The sequence below is a fragment of the Vespa velutina genome, chromosome 1, assembly GCF_912470025.1.
Source record: "Vespa velutina chromosome 1, iVesVel2.1, whole genome shotgun sequence".
In the NCBI taxonomy this organism is placed as follows: domain Eukaryota; kingdom Metazoa; phylum Arthropoda; class Insecta; order Hymenoptera; family Vespidae; genus Vespa; species Vespa velutina.
Window position 1 is genome coordinate 12,195,224 of NC_062188.1, and position 15,617 is coordinate 12,210,840.

Below are 15,617 nucleotides of genomic sequence, written 5' to 3' on the forward strand. Positions count from 1 at the left end.
AGTTCATTGCAGTCTGGTTGACAACACGTCAAAAAATGGCAGAATTTGGACCTAGTCAGAGCGATATTGAAGAAATTTTTAAAAGATTACGTGCGATTCCAGCGAATAAGGTCTGATTAATTTATTTCTTCTATTGTATAAGTAAAAAGAGATGTAGTAACTTGTAACATCAAGTAATTACATCTACTTAAATCATATCACGTTTTATTTATGTTCCCAACCTATGAATTATCTATGAATATTCACTTTCTCATGTAACGTTTATAAGAATTATGGAAATGGCGAACTGGAAGCAATAGTGAAGATATTAACATTAATAAAATAATTTCGTAATTGTGCTTATTAAAAGTTCTTTTCTTTTTTAATAATAATTTTATAAGCTGTTTTTAAACAAATATTTAATGATGATAATTAATTTTTATAGACATGTTTCGATTGCAACGCAAAGAATCCAGCATGGTCCAGCGTGACTTATGGAGTTTTTCTATGTATCGATTGTTCTGCTGTCCATCGAAGTTTAGGAGTTCATTTAACATTCGTAAGGTCTACTCAACTTGATACAAATTGGACATGGTTACAATTAAGAAACATGCAATTAGGCGGGAATGCTAATGCTGTTAGTATCTTTTTCCTACTATTTTTATTTACTTGTATGTTGTGTATATCATGAAATTATATTTCTACAAATTATATTCTCATTCTGTGCTTTGTAGAGAAAATATTTTGCTCAATATAATTGTACTACAACAGATGCCCAACAAAAGTATAATTCTCGTGTCGCAATGCAATATAAGGACAAATTAGCATTGGCGTCTGCACTAGCGATGCGACGTCATGGAACAAAAGTAAGAATTTTTATCATTTAATTTCTTATTAATTGACATATGGTATACTATTGATTGAAACAGTTATAATTGTAAATATGCTAATTATAGGTTTTTCTTCCTTCAACAAAAAATAAAACACTGGTGAGCTGTGAAATTATTTTCACAAAGCACTATTTTAATTTTACTAATCTTTGCTTAACACTGTTTTCAAAAAAACATAAAGAAAAAAAATTGCTTTTAATTGCTAATGAAAAATATTGTGTCTTTTTGCATACATCTCTCAATCATCATTCAAATTGTTGGTTCACTCATAAATTTGAGATGTTACATTTTATAAATGTTTATTCATTCCATTGAAATATATGTAAATTCATACCATATATTTGTGATCAAAATTATGCTTACTGTAGTAGTTTAATACAAGCTTGTATTACATGTTCTTCTATAAGATTGGATGTTCAAAATACTTATAATATCAATATAATCTGGAATAATAATTTTATGTGCAGTTGCACTTAGAGGAAAACGTGGAACCAGACACAGAAGAATCCAATGATGTGGACTTCTTCCAAGAGCATGAAAATTTTGATTTAAATTTAGACGAGTCTAACATTTCAACAGAAGAAAAAATTGTATCTAATTCTACAATACATAAAAAAGTCATAGAGAAAAGTGACACAAGTGCATCTTCGGAGATTGTTCTTAATTCTTTAGGACCATCTGTAAAACTTTCAGAGTCTGTTTCATCTGTACAATCTGAAAGAAAACCTACTATTGGCATTAGAAAAGTTCAGTCTAAACGACCTGGTGTAAGCATATTTATATTACTTAAATATAGTATTACAGTAATAATTTCTAATGCAAATAATCATTTAAATTACCTGTGTGCAGTTTGGAAAAAAAACTGGTGGTTTAGGAGCACAAAGAGTAAAAACTAATTTTGATGAATTAGAAAAAAGCGTCATAGAAATAGGAAACGAAATGAATGAAACGGCAGGACATGAAGGAACAAAGGAGGAACGAGAGGAAATTGCTACACGATTTGCTTATCGTTATGAGCAAAATTTAAATCAGCAAGCTAAAAAAGTAGAAGAACTAACAAAACAGTTAGATCCATTAAAGGCTGGACAGGCAGAACGTCTTGGAATGGGATTTAACGCACGCAGGTATTTTTGTCAATTTTGTCAAATGAAATTTTTTATAATTTTCAACAATATTACAGTAACATATAAATGATTGACACTATCTACTTTCTTTTTAGTGGTGCAAGTCATTCAGCTTTAGGAGATATGAAGACAATAACTCAGGAATCATCAAAAACTATTACAGCTGTTGAACCTAGATCAAGAGATATGGATGTTGATCGTGATTTATTTATGAGCTTGGATGAATTTTATACAGCTTTATCGATTCCATATTCTAATAACAATAGTAACAAAACTAAAAATGAAGAAGTTGTTGTTATTGCAGAACCAGAGCCACCTAAACGACAACCACTTTTGAGTCGTCAAAATAATAGTAAAAACGATAATAAATCATCGGGAGAAGGAGAAGCTCAAAAGAAATTTGGTAGTGCCAAGGCTATTAGTTCGGATCAGTACTTCCAAGACAGTAGTTATGATGATTCAGTAAGTAAAAGTAGTCGTTATTTTGCTAAAGTTTTATTCGAATTAAAATATGGATTTATTTATAATTTTTACTTATTCATAGTGGGAACGTAAAAGTAACCTTCGCCGCTTTGAAGGTTCATCCAGTATATCGTCAGCAGATTATTTTGGCACTGGAAGTTCTTTTCCGACTAGTGGTTCTTTAACGGCTCGCTTTATTGAAGGACGTGGTGGTGTAGTTGATTTGGAAGATGTACGCGAAAGTGTACGTCAAGGTGTAAATAAAGTTGCAGGAAGACTTAGTTCCCTTGCCAATGCAGCAGTTTCTTCTATACAAGAACGTTATGGACTCTAAATATGAAAATCTTACGATATTTTATCATGATTGTTATTCAAATTATGTTAGAATATTTCTCGTCCATTCTTCAGAATTGTAAATAAAAACTTATAATTGAGCTGCTGTGCGGCCTGTTTTCCAAAAATGTGGCCTAAAGAATCCATAATTGTGTAATGGAATTCATATATATTTACACATAAAAGCATAGTTTCAAAAAATTAAATTTACATTAAAATCAGAGATAATGTTTTTATAAAAGCAATTAGTAAATTTTATGATTATCTAATAGGTTAGATCTATTGATATATCTAAAACAGAGGCCTCTAAATTTTTCATCAAAAAGGAAAAGTGCTCATGCTTAAAAACTCGACTCGTTCGAACCCCACTTCGTAACATCGATACTTGGTGTTGAATTACAACATATACGTGTAATATAAAGAAGTTTGGTCGTAAGGTAATAACGATGATGGTTAAGAGAAGAGGATATGATCGTTACGGTAGGAAAAATGGAAAGAGAGAGAAAGAGAAAGAGAGAAAGGAGAAAGTATTAATATACCAATCTATAATGACTAAGAATTTGTACTAGATTTTTGACAACGTGAAATAAGATGCGAATATGGCTTTCCATGAAGAAAGCATACTAGTACAACTGTCATATTGTCGCAACCAGTACCCATTAAAGCATCTGGTGCAAGACAGCAATTCATTAATTCTTCGCATATTTCTTCAGGATCCATAACACCTTCCATTTCGGTTCCTACGAATTTTGACCAAGCTAAACGAGTTTTTACAAAATTTACTACTTCCTCGCTCGTCATAACATCCCAAATTCCATCACAAGCTAAGACAACAAATTCCCAATCTTCGGTTATAGGAAATTGTTGTACCTCGGGAAAAGCTAAACAAAATATTTCAAATGTTCAAATATGCTATATGTATTATTATAACAATTTAAAGTATTTCTTACCTGTTACAATTTGTTTCTGAGGTGACATATGATTGTTACGTTTAAACATAAAGTCTCCAAGAGCACGGGATAGGGCAAGGTGACCATTAACGCGATTGAATTCGACCCAACCACCTGCAGCTTCGATTCTATCACGTTCGTCTTTCAATGTAGGTTTATGATCTCGACTAAGTGGGACTGCATTTCCATTAATGCTTGCCACTGCTCTGCTATCACCTGCATTAGCCTAAACAAATATAATATATTTATGTGTGAATTAAACGAAAATCAGCTAAATATTATATATTTTACAAATAATTCCTGGATCATAGAAACTTACACTATACAAAATATTATCTTTAATAAGTAGTGCAATAACAGTAGTTCCTGATTGTTCTTCTCTAAGTACCGTATCATTTTGCATTGCCTTATCCAATTCCAAGAAACCTCGTTGCATAGCCTGGACAATATTTCCTGTTTTATACTCACTTCGCTTGGTGATATATTCATGAAGATATTTTCCAGCATGTTGAGCTATCGCCGCACCTATTAGTTTTAACTTTCAATGCAAATAGCTTCTTATATTTTTCTACCAATACTAAAATTAAATTAAATGTAATATATGAATTACAACATATATCTACATGTATACCTGTATCCATTCTGTGCTACTTATGCAAAATACAAAAATATTATTACCTCCATGACCATCATATACTGCAAAAAAAGCAGTGCTTGGGTCATCTGGAAGAGAGAGAATATGCACATGGCAATCTTCCATTTTAATTCGCCATCCTTGCATACAAGAACTACCCACGCGATAATTGGAATCTCTACAACATGCTGACTTTTTAGTTGTTACTGGTTCGCATAAAGTTTGCCCCATCGTATTTCTTAAATCACTACTTTTATTGTATTTATATCATATCTAGAAATATGATATAATATTTTTGATAATTCTTGAAAATAGGAATATAATAATGTAGGAACAAAACAATGTATACGTAATTGTCTAACTGAATTTATAACTAGCATAATATTGAATACACAATGTAGCATTAATAACATAATATAAATTATAATGTATTCGTGGTATTTTGATTTAAAAAATTCTTACCTTCACGTATTGTTCAAATTTATGCGTGTTAACTTAACCTTTTCTTGAAGAGTATAAATGATAAATAAAATAAATTCTAATATTTTGTATTAATTTACGATATAGATTATTCTTAATTCTTCTTATTTCCCATATTTTTAATAATCGGTAAGAAAGTGCCGATTTATATGATAGGTTGACTTACGTCAGTCTTATTTGTAACGAAATAACGAAACGCGATCAGCTGATCGCGAGTGGTCCCTTTCGTTGTTACAGAGTTACTGTGACGTGCTTTATTTTCTTTAAAATTGCTTCCTGTTATATTCTTAGAATTCTAACATTATTTTTATTTTATTATATGACATTTTCTCTGAAATATTTTTTTTAGTTTTATTATAAATAACGTTTCATTTATAACAAAAAAATTGTTTTTTTTATTATTTTAAAAAATGAATAAAAAGGAAAGAGATTATTCTATATTAAAAGTCTGATATAATTTTAAAACTGAATATCCGAAAATTAAACTCAATTAAATTTTTCGATTAGTTCAGAAAATTTAACCTCAGTTTTTATGTACTTAAAAATACTTTTTTTAAATAATATAGGTACTGTGAAATATTTTTTTTTATAATAATATTAATAAATTACAGAGAATATTATATAGATATTGTATTTAAATTATAAAAAGACATCTACATTGGTATATAATGGGTCAAGATAAAATAAAAAGTCCACCAAAAATTCTGAATGAAACATTAAACTTTACTAAATCTGATAGTATTCAAAATATTTCTACTAAGAGTGAACAAAGTGATAAAAAATATGTGTGTAAACATACTGGATGTAATGCAGCATATTTTAAGCAGTCTCGATTAGACAGACATATAAGATTACATACAGGAGAAGTAATATTTTTTAAATATATCTTTTAGTTTCGTATATATTGTAATAGCTAAAAAATTTTAATTTTCATTATACATTTTAGAGGCCTTATAAATGTGATTATCCTGAATGTATCAAAGCTTATACTAATTCTAGTCATTTGAAAAGACATATGGAAGTGCATAATCCTACAAAGAAAAGATTACAGTAAGTATGTCTTTCATATAATATTTCACATAATATTTCATATATGTAAAATAAATTTTGTATATTTCATAATATAATTTTATTTTTAGATGTAGCAAATGTTCTCTAATGATCAGTAATTATCATAATCTAAAACGTCATTATACACGTGTACATAATAATGATAACATTTTAACATGTAATGAGTGTAATGCAGTATTTAGTAAAAAGCATCAATTAGTTCAGCATATTGCTGTACATTTTGATGTGACTTCATACAAATGCAGTAAATGTAATAAGGGATACTTAAATATAAAACGATTGAAACGTCATGAAACAATGCATGAAAAAGGACAGAAAAGTTATCCTTGTCAAATTCTACAATGTTCTGAAGTTTTTGATAAATGGGCTTTACTTTGTAAACATAAAAAAACACACCATATTAATGGTATGCATTATATTATAATAATAAGAAAATGTATATATAAAAGAAAAATTATTTTGATAAAGTTATCTACTGTAGTTACAATTAATGTCTATTTTGTATTTTTGCAGATTATAAATGCGATCAATGTGAGAAAGCATTTTCAACTAAAACTCGTTTAAAAATCCATTCCAAAATTCATGAAAAATCTAGACTTCTAATACCTTGTCCATATAAAGATTGTAAAAGATCGTATTTGTTTGAATCTAATTTGAAAAATCACATAAAAACTTGTCACTTGGGTCAGAGATTTATTTGTGATATATGTAAAGTAGGGTTATCATCAAAACAAAAATTAATAGAACATAAGCGAATACACGAAAGTAAAATAAAGAAAAAAATACCTAAACAATCTCAACGTAGAAAAAGAAAAGATGCTGGCATACCTAGGAAGAGTATGGTAACAACTCTGGCTGGAATAGTATTTACTCATCAAATAGAAAAGGAACTCTTGGAAAGGAAAACTGATATTGTCGATGATTCCTGCATAGATGCAAGTTGAGATATATAATAATAAGAAAATAATGTGCGATAATAAAAAATGACAACTTTTTAAATAAATCGTTGTTATATTAACATATTCTTGACAGGAAACATGAATCAGTACCATGATACCTCTCTTACTAATTGTACTCACTAATTTTTAATAAAAAATTTCATTTAATAAAATATGTACATTGTTTTAAATAGATAAGTATTCGATATATCTTTACAAAATTTGCTAGTACCAGGTTCAATCGTTAATTGGAATTAATGTTTTCGTTCGTTTTGCAAGTGAATCAACTGTATCTCTTATTATTCGTTCTATATTATATTTGATAATATTCAATAAAACTTTTTACGATTTCATTTTAAAATAGTGTATTTCCAAAAGATTTTTAGTTAGAAGCAAAAAGTATGGTTAAAATAAATAAAGATTAGAAATTAAAATATTGGTGTAATCTAAGAAGAAAACAAGTTTGTCAAATAGTTATTCGTATGCGAGAAAAAGTGTAAGAAGATATTATATTAGTTAACGTACGACACGCAAAAAAAAAACATAATCTTCTGAATATTTAACCTATAAAAAATTTTTCTTTAGAAATGTATACATACGTAAGATTTAAGATTTATTATATATAAAAATTAAGTTCAGATAATAATCATTTTATATTCGAAAACTTTATTTAAATAATAATATTCGATCGATTTATTTCCAGTATTTTTATCAGTTGTTGCATTGGTGACTGTAATTGGTAGCATTGATAAATTGTATTAATCGTAGAGAAAGATTGAGGTTATTTTATTTCTTTATATTATTTTAATTACTAAACCTTTTTTTCAGATAAAATGGCAGCTGTGAATTTTAAAACATTGAACAAGGAGGAGATTATTGAATTCTTCAATTCTTTCGACACTGTCCTCACAGATTGTGATGGTGAGTGAATTTGTTTATAACTGAATTTTATATTTGTAATTGCATATATATAAATATTGAAGGTGTTTTATGGATGCATATGACACCTTTGAAGAATGCATCCGCTGTAATAAGTAAGCTCCATGCTTTGGGAAATAGAGTCTTTTATATTACCAATAATAGTACAAAAACACTAGAAGAATTTATGGATAAATGTAAAATATTAGAATTTGAAGCTTCAAAAGATAATATTTTATGTACTGCAAACTTATCTGCTAAATATCTACATAAGTTAGGTTTTTCTAAGAAAGTTTATGTTATTGGCTCTGAAGGTAAGACATATTATCAATTGATAATCTTTGAATATATACAGTTCATTAATCTATGAAATCTTAGTTTTCTATTTAAATATGTTTAGTTAGTTTTATCTAGTATTGTTCTCAAATTGTAGCAATAACAAAAGAATTAGAAAAAGTTGGTATTTCACATTATGGAGTAGGGCCAGATGTCATCAATCCGGACATACCATGTTCATATACAATATTTAATAAGGATCCTGAAGTTGGAGCTGTAATTGTAGGATTTGATGAACATTTTAGTTATTCAAAAATGGTTAAAGCAGCAACATATCTAAATGATCCAAATGTACATTTTATTGGAACAAATACTGATGAAAGATTTCCACTTGCACAAAACATTGTTGTACCTGGTGAAGATTAAATTTTTAATTTGTTTATATATTTAAATATTAATTATGAATATGTAAAAATAATCATTTAAATTCTTATTAAAGGTACAGGAAGTTTAGTTCGTTGTATAGAAAGTTGTGCAGAAAGAAAAGCTCTTATAATGGGCAAACCTGAACCTTATATAGCTAATATTTTAAAGGAGAAATATAATGTAAATCCTGCAAGGACTCTTATGATAGGAGACAGATGCAATACTGATATTTTGCTTGGGACTAGATATGGTTTTAAAACATTGCTTGTCTTAACAGGAGTTACCAATTTACAGCAAGTAGAACAGTGGAAGCAGTCAGATAAGCCAGAAGAAAAAGAGCTTGTTCCTGACTACTATATTGATGCATTAGGAGACCTTTTATATTATATAGAATTATTTACCTCTAAATAAAAAAAAAATTTATGAACTGGTAAAATTTAAATACAATTTGTTAATATACTTCAATTTTTAATATAAATCATTTATGATATAAACATCATTTTTTTCTACTAATAAAACATTAAATGGAATTTTAGCTTATTTAAAGATTAAAATATCTATATCTTTTTTTATTGGTATCAATCAGTTTAAAAATAGACCATCTAACCTAGACTAGTTAATATACTTCAATTCTTAATATAAATCATTTATGATATAAACATCATATTTTCTACTAATAAAACATTAAATGGAATTTTAGCTTATTTAAAGATTAAAATATCTATATCTTTTTTTATTGATATCAATCAGTTTAAAAATAGTCTATCTAACCTAGACTTTAACCTTTTGAGTGCTGAATACTCGTGGCCTATGCAGTCCGTACGGACGGTGCGTGACTGGCGCTGACGATCGCCGGGGACTGAATGCTTTTTTGCGTAGATGGATCTCGTCGACGGTGTATGATACATTATAATATAGTATACAATCCAATTACTATTCCGTTGTCTATTCTACATTGAATGAAAACATTTTTATTTTCAATATATATTGTTTACTCACCTGCTAGAATTTAAAATCCCCGTAATTTGATAATTATAATGTATTTGGATATTCAAAATCAGAAAATTAAACAAATCATAAGAAGGATTATATAATCATGGAAAGGCTTAAAATATATAAATTTTAAGAAATATATATATTATAATTAATAATATATATATTATAATTATATATATAATTATATATATTTTGCCGAACATATATTTGATCATAGTACACTGATCATTTTTGCCAGGCGCGTATTTGCGTCTATAGGCCATACTGATAGCATCTGCCGAGCGCGTATTTGCGTCCGTATTCTATATCGATAGCTTTCGTTGGACGCATATGTGCGCCCATAGAACTCAAAGGGTTAACAAAAGATTTCTTTCTTTTTTGAAGGAAGAAAATAAAGTTATAATGTTAAAAATATTAAAACGTTCAACCAATAATCTATTACAAATTAAACACGGTATAACTTTTTTATATATTTATATTAATTTTTTATTATTATGAGAAATCTTTGAAGTTTATCAGTTTTAACGAACAATACAAAACAATACTATATAGAGCTATAATCAATCAGAACATTATGTAAGTTAAGAATAAACTGCCATCTATCAAAAGTGAGGATATGATAGTTAAGAGCTATTATTTCGTTGATAGTATGATATAGTTATCACAAGTTATACTCAACTGCTTTTTAATGGATTGCACTCAATCTTAGTATATATATCATATGATTACATAACGTTCCACAGTCAAGGTTATTTCGTTAATGCTCGGCATGCAGTCGAGCAATGTAGTGCTAGATATTAGGATTTAACATTTAAGTTTGTTCTAGTAAAATTATTCTGATAAGAGTCATATGTCTCTACGCAAAAATCAATTTCATTCCATCTAAATATCGAAATATAGGTGTTTCCATAATGTCACCAAAACAATTGACATCATTATCCAAAGATACATTGGAAAGCTTCCTAAATTCTATTGACATTGTTTTATCGGATTGTGATGGTAATATATTTAAAAATTAATGTAGAAAATTTACAATATTTATGTAATATTAAAAATAATCGATTTTTTTATTACTAATATTAAAATAACAAATAATGTGTCAAGGTGTTTTATGGAAAGAAAATGATGTGATAACAGGATCACCTGAAACTGTGAATAAACTTATAGAATTAAAGAAAAAATTTTTTTATATAACAAATAATAACACGAGAACGAGACCTGAATTTGTAGAAAAATGCAAAGGATTTGGTTATAAAGCAACTATAGTGAGTATCGTTAACAAAAAGAAAATTTTTGTTTCTACTAAAACATTTTACTTTCTTTGTTTCTATTATTTTATTACATATATTTATATTCTTATTTATGTTTATATAAAGTTCTTCTTTTTAGGATGATATAGTATGTACATCATTTTTAGCAGCAGTTTATCTTAAAGAAAAACAGTTTAAGAAAACAGCTTATATAATTGGAAGTACCGCAATTGGTAAGGAATTAGAAGAAGTAGGCATCAAGCATTGTGGTATCGGAGTAAGTTATTACAAACATTAGGTATAACAGTTGATTTCATACTTTATTGAAATATAAGACAATATATATACCATATTGTTATATAGCCTGATGCTATGGAAGGAGATGAATTGGATTTAGTAAAAGAGTTTAAACCAGATCCAGATATAGGTGCTGTAATTATAGGTTTCGATAAATATTTTAGTTATCCAAAATTGTTAAAAGCCACTACTTATTTAGCAAATCCTAATGTTCATTTTATTGGAACGAATTGTGATACAGACAGACCTTCTCCAAATACAAATAAATACCCAGGTAACATTATGCATGTTTTAACAGTATGCATGTTTTATTTATTTCTTTATGTGGAAAACAAACAAAGTGTTACGTTATTTTCATCTTTATCCAGGTAGTGGTTGCTTTATAAAAGCTGTTGAAGTAGCTAGCAATAGATCTGCCATAATGCTTGGGAAACCAGAAACATTCCTAAGCGAATATATTAAAAAGAAATATAACTTAAATCCTGAAAGAACATTGATGATCGGGGATAAGTAAATATTAAAAAATATTTAATTAATTGAATTCAAAAATTGTTGTAAAAAAAAATTTAATTATTTCAGCCTTAAGACCGATATTCTTTTGGGAAAACGTTGTGGTTTCAAGACATTACTTGTATTATCAGGTGTGACTACAAAGTCCGAGATAGAATCTATTATAGCATCTGAGAAAATACAAGATGACCTCGCGATACCTGATTTTTATACCAATCAGTTATTAGATGTGTTCCATGTTTTGTCAAATAATTGAGAATAACTGTTAGATTAAAAACAATTAACATTTTTAATATGATTTGTCGATAGATTCCATTGGAAAGAAGTTTATATATTACAAACATGAACAGAGATCTTTATTTTGTTGTGAAATCTCTAAGAATAATTCCATCATATTCCGATTTTTTCTTGTAATTGATTTTTCTTTTCGTTATATTAGCGGTTATATAATAGCAGTAAAAGAACTTGATGTCAATATTAGTTAATGAGCTAAAAAATTTATCTGTTAACGCACAGACATAAACAATATTTTTATTGCAAAATAAGATCTTATTTTTGTTCTAATATATAAAATATTAATGATGTGTATGTACTAGTAGTCGAGGCATGTTGATAAATTAGGATGTTTAAAAAAAGTTATATAGAATTTAAAAATCAAACATTTAAATAAAATAAATTAATATCTTTGTGTATTAAGTGTCTTAAAACTTCAATCTATGTACGATAACAATTAATTTGTTATACTTTATTATCGTTTATGCAATATTTTATGTAATGTTCAATAATAAAGCACCATTGTACATATATTGTATTATAAAGAAATGAAAACACAAGGGTATCGATTATTCAATATTTAATGTAATACTTCAGCGGAGACGTCTAGATTATAATAAATGAACAACACACGTATACATTTTCCGAGCGAGACAAACTCTAGCCGCATTAGTTCGAGAATCTTAAGTTCGAAAGAAAATTTTCTGTGGTGAAAATAATCTTAATAGCATTGCAAACATGTTAAGGAAGTTTGTTATGGCTTTTAACAATGGATGCCAAGGTTTATGAGCTCTTTCGAAACCACATTACATATACCTATTACACATAAGAAAATGGATAGGTCACCTGTTGCTATTACGAATATAACGTATATTTGTGCACAATACTATTAAAGTAATGTTATTATTCAGCGAGCTTTTAATAATATCAAATCAGTTCTTTGCTTGATTGATAATTCAATCTATGATGATAGATAATTTTGTAATAACGTTTGAAAAAAGAAATACGATCATAAAGATTTTGTACGAGTTTTTTTCTAATCGAATTGTGTTCATATTTCTTGGTGTTAATGGCTCTTACGTTTGAGGTCAAGTTTGAAAAAACATATGTATATACAACCACTTATTTTTAAAAGGAATACTTGAGACAACGATTAAACCATATTGAGGTCAGAAAGCTCAGGTGTTCCGATTAATTTTCGCTTCAAACAAAAGAAGGAGAACGTACAACTAGGATTTATAAATTCATATTTATGGGTTATGCGTATTTACATATAAATATTCGTAAGAGGAACATTTTTCGGTAAAGCATTTGATTCTAAAACATTATCGTTTTTCCAAGAGATTCTACTATTCGATTCTCTCTTATATATCTTTTGCAAGATCGATAGCAATTGAAAATTGGAGCGAGTGTAGGCTCCTTCTCATCTTATCACGCACCGTTGGGATTCGAATTATAATAATTGATACGCTCACTTCTAGAAAGATAAGCGTACCAGTAGAAGACATTTATCGCGAGAAAAAAGAGAGGAAAAACGACGCGACTGGCACGATCGATCTTTGAAACTGAGTTATATTTCGGTGTCCGTCTTCGTCTTTTTCTCGGCGCAATTCTTTTGTTCGGAGAACCAACTCTTTGGGGTGAGGGAGATTTCCTAAGCTGTGACTGTGCCTGTGATTGAGACTGAGATATAGGCTGAGGTTGAGGCTCAGGCTGAGTCTGAGGTTGAGGCTGAGGCTGTGGTATTGGCATCGGAATTGAAACTGTTTGATGAGAACTCTCTCGACGAGGATGGCTCACTGATGGAGAACAAGAAATGCAGGGTAATTGCCAATGAGCGATAGTTCGTTCCCGATCAGGAATCGCAGACAAGGGTATCACCTCGATGAAACCATCATCGTTCACCGTGAAATTTTGGCTACTTCCGGGAATCGAATTACCAGAATTCTTTCGGCGACTCTAAAATAAACGATCGCAACAATTCGTGATCAATTAGTTCTTTTTTCATAATCTTTTTCGATTCGAATTGATTTTTTGTTAATCTTAGAAAATATTCATTCTCATTAACGGCTCGATATTCATTGCCATTGTCCGCAGCGTTTCACGGTTTTAGCTAAAGAACGATTTCAATCGCAGCTTTTACGAGTGAAATTGAGATTGGACTGGCTCCGATATATCAACGTGAAACTTTGCCAAATAATGGGAACGGGTGCCTCGAGATTTTCATAAAATCCGTCCAGTTATTTTCTTTTTTCCTTTTTCTTTATTTTTTTTTCTTTTTTTTCCTTTATTCTCTCTATACTTTTAGAATCTACTCGAAACATTTTTGTGGATTGTGTTGTCTCCCAAGAGACAAAGAGATATTTTTATGTTTTCAAATCGATAAGTAATACATCGCTCATACGAATCTTTTATATGGACATTACATGCGATCGTGATAAATTATATTTATTAATGTTAATTTTCATTAAACTCAAGCATATAAAAATGGTATTATTATACCACAAGGATAAACTACCTTTTTATTCGGTTAATATAAATGGAAAAAAACACGACGTACCGTTTCGCGCTTGGACGGTGATCGCGAGATTTCCTCGTTTTCGCTGGAACTGCTTTCGGTGTCGCTTAGATCAGAACTGAAATAACACTCGCCCGATCCATATTTAGTGAAATAGTGTACTATAGCGAATTGAATGATCGTGGCAAAAATGAAGGCGAAAGAAAGAAAGACGAAAAAATCCAAGGCAGTGGGATAGGGTACTTTTGGTAAATCCGTTCTAGCTTCCAATCCTAAAAAGGTCATAGTCAGCACAGTCGTGATACCTGCGGAGAGAAAAAATTTCTTTGTTCGAAAATCGCGTTTGGAGAATTGAAGATCTTACTAAGAATGATATCGTACCAAGGGACACTCGATCGGCGGTAGCTTCTCTGTTCAACCAAAAGGAGACCCAAGAGAGTACTACCAGAAGAATGCAAGGACCATAAACTTGTATTAAAAAGTTACCCATGTGTCTCTGCAGGTGGAAATATACCAAAAGCATCGAGTATTCCGCTAAAATCAAACACAAATCATTAAATACGTTCTAATATTTCGTGTCCGATTTTACATTGGCAAGTTGCCGACGATATTACGATACAATACACCATACATCGAACCGTCATTTCGAGGGAAATGTGGACCACGAAGATATCGCATTGTGCGATTCTCGGTATGACGAGTTTGTTTACAAAGTACATATCTCGCATACATAGTTTGTATATCTTCTCGATGAATCTCTTTGACGAAAATGGTTATAATTCTTATCTAGCCGTCTATTATATCACGGACGTAGATATATACATATAATTAATGTATTCAATCAATTTTGGATCAATAGGAAACATTTAATTAATTAAATTATATTAATTATCAATGAAATATCAAACAGCTTTAAACATCAAACAACTTTTTTCGATAATCATGCTCTTGACAAGAGATACAACGAGATTTTGGTAGTGGAAAAATGAATAAAAATTGAAGCTACGAAGAAGAAAATCAATGTTGATATTTCGATCGACGCGTGAATCTCGTAGGGAATGTAAAACGAATGACGTTCTCTAATGAAGTAGGAGAAAAAAGAAAACGAGAGGAGGAAGAGAGAGAGAAAGAGAGAGAGAGAGAGAGAGAAAGAGAGAGAGAGAGAGAGAGAGGAGAAAGAGAGAAAGAAAAAGTGAAAGGGAGATTACTCAATTATCTTCATCGTCATCTGCTTGCTTACTAGAAATTCAAGGAGAAGAAAAGTTCTAGATAGAGTCTTTACATGTCCCGGA

At 29.5% G+C, this 15,617-nt stretch overlaps 6 protein-coding genes across 15 annotated transcripts in view; 4 read left to right on the forward strand and 2 right to left on the reverse strand.

Moving 5' to 3' along the window:
- Positions 1-2,889, forward strand: LOC124955611 (ADP-ribosylation factor GTPase-activating protein 2). Of its 2 annotated transcripts, XM_047510273.1 has the most exons (8): positions 1-110; positions 425-616; positions 714-845; positions 936-968; positions 1,337-1,636; positions 1,719-1,993; positions 2,089-2,455; positions 2,538-2,889. In XM_047510273.1, exons 1-8 carry the CDS (start codon positions 36-38, stop codon positions 2,787-2,789), a joined length of 1,626 nt encoding a protein of 541 aa, XP_047366229.1. In that variant the 5' UTR covers positions 1-35; the 3' UTR covers positions 2,790-2,889. The 2 variants fall into 2 exon arrangements, with proteins under 2 accessions (XP_047366229.1, XP_047366240.1); XM_047510284.1 differs by lacking the exon at positions 936-968.
- Positions 2,473-5,103, reverse strand: LOC124955646 (probable protein phosphatase 2C T23F11.1). 2 transcript variants are annotated; one of them, XM_047510351.1, is made up of 5 exons: positions 4,835-5,103; positions 4,417-4,645; positions 4,058-4,263; positions 3,739-3,964; positions 2,473-3,669 (listed from the first exon to the last, which is right to left on the reverse strand). In XM_047510351.1, the coding sequence occupies exons 2-5, from the start codon at positions 4,601-4,603 to the stop codon at positions 3,341-3,343; spliced, it is 948 nt and encodes a 315-aa protein (XP_047366307.1). In that variant the 5' UTR covers positions 4,604-4,645; positions 4,835-5,103; the 3' UTR covers positions 2,473-3,340. The 2 variants fall into 2 exon arrangements, with proteins under 2 accessions (XP_047366307.1, XP_047366318.1); XM_047510362.1 differs by having other exon boundaries at positions 4,417-4,676.
- LOC124955618 (zinc finger protein 431-like) lies at positions 5,019-7,021 on the forward strand. Its single transcript, XM_047510297.1, has 4 exons — positions 5,019-5,718; positions 5,799-5,902; positions 5,992-6,329; positions 6,437-7,021. Exons 1-4 carry the CDS (start codon positions 5,521-5,523, stop codon positions 6,865-6,867), a joined length of 1,071 nt encoding a protein of 356 aa, XP_047366253.1. The 5' UTR covers positions 5,019-5,520; the 3' UTR covers positions 6,868-7,021.
- The window catches only part of LOC124955599 (gamma-aminobutyric acid receptor alpha-like), a 24,533-nt gene continuing 14,447 nt past the window's right edge, over positions 5,532-15,617 (reverse strand). For 2 of the 5 annotated variants that reach the window (XM_047510221.1, XM_047510231.1), the window contains 3 exons: positions 14,707-14,859; positions 14,368-14,630; positions 5,539-13,766 (listed from right to left, as the gene is read on the reverse strand). In XM_047510221.1, coding sequence (XP_047366177.1) covers positions 13,239-13,766; positions 14,368-14,630; positions 14,707-14,859 — 944 coding nt within the window. In that variant the 3' untranslated portion in view covers positions 5,539-13,238. Of the gene's footprint in view, positions 13,767-14,367; positions 14,631-14,706; positions 14,860-15,617 lie in introns of all 5 variants that reach the window. The other 3 variants (XM_047510261.1, XM_047510250.1, XM_047510239.1) reach the window with 3 other exon arrangements.
- LOC124955647 (glycerol-3-phosphate phosphatase-like) lies at positions 6,727-8,923 on the forward strand. Of its 4 annotated transcripts, none has more exons than XM_047510397.1 (5): positions 6,727-6,858; positions 7,690-7,782; positions 7,845-8,093; positions 8,213-8,470; positions 8,555-8,923. In XM_047510397.1, exons 2-5 carry the CDS (start codon positions 7,695-7,697, stop codon positions 8,890-8,892), a joined length of 933 nt encoding a protein of 310 aa, XP_047366353.1. In that variant the 5' UTR covers positions 6,727-6,858; positions 7,690-7,694; the 3' UTR covers positions 8,893-8,923. The 4 variants fall into 4 exon arrangements, with proteins under 4 accessions (XP_047366353.1, XP_047366333.1, XP_047366343.1 ...); XM_047510377.1 differs by lacking the exon at positions 6,727-6,858 and adding an exon at positions 7,218-7,357; XM_047510387.1 differs by lacking the exon at positions 6,727-6,858 and adding an exon at positions 7,402-7,460.
- Positions 9,991-12,338, forward strand: LOC124955659 (glycerol-3-phosphate phosphatase-like). Its single transcript, XM_047510421.1, has 6 exons — positions 9,991-10,476; positions 10,582-10,742; positions 10,867-11,004; positions 11,091-11,298; positions 11,393-11,534; positions 11,604-12,338. The coding sequence occupies exons 1-6, from the start codon at positions 10,389-10,391 to the stop codon at positions 11,788-11,790; spliced, it is 924 nt and encodes a 307-aa protein (XP_047366377.1). The 5' UTR covers positions 9,991-10,388; the 3' UTR covers positions 11,791-12,338.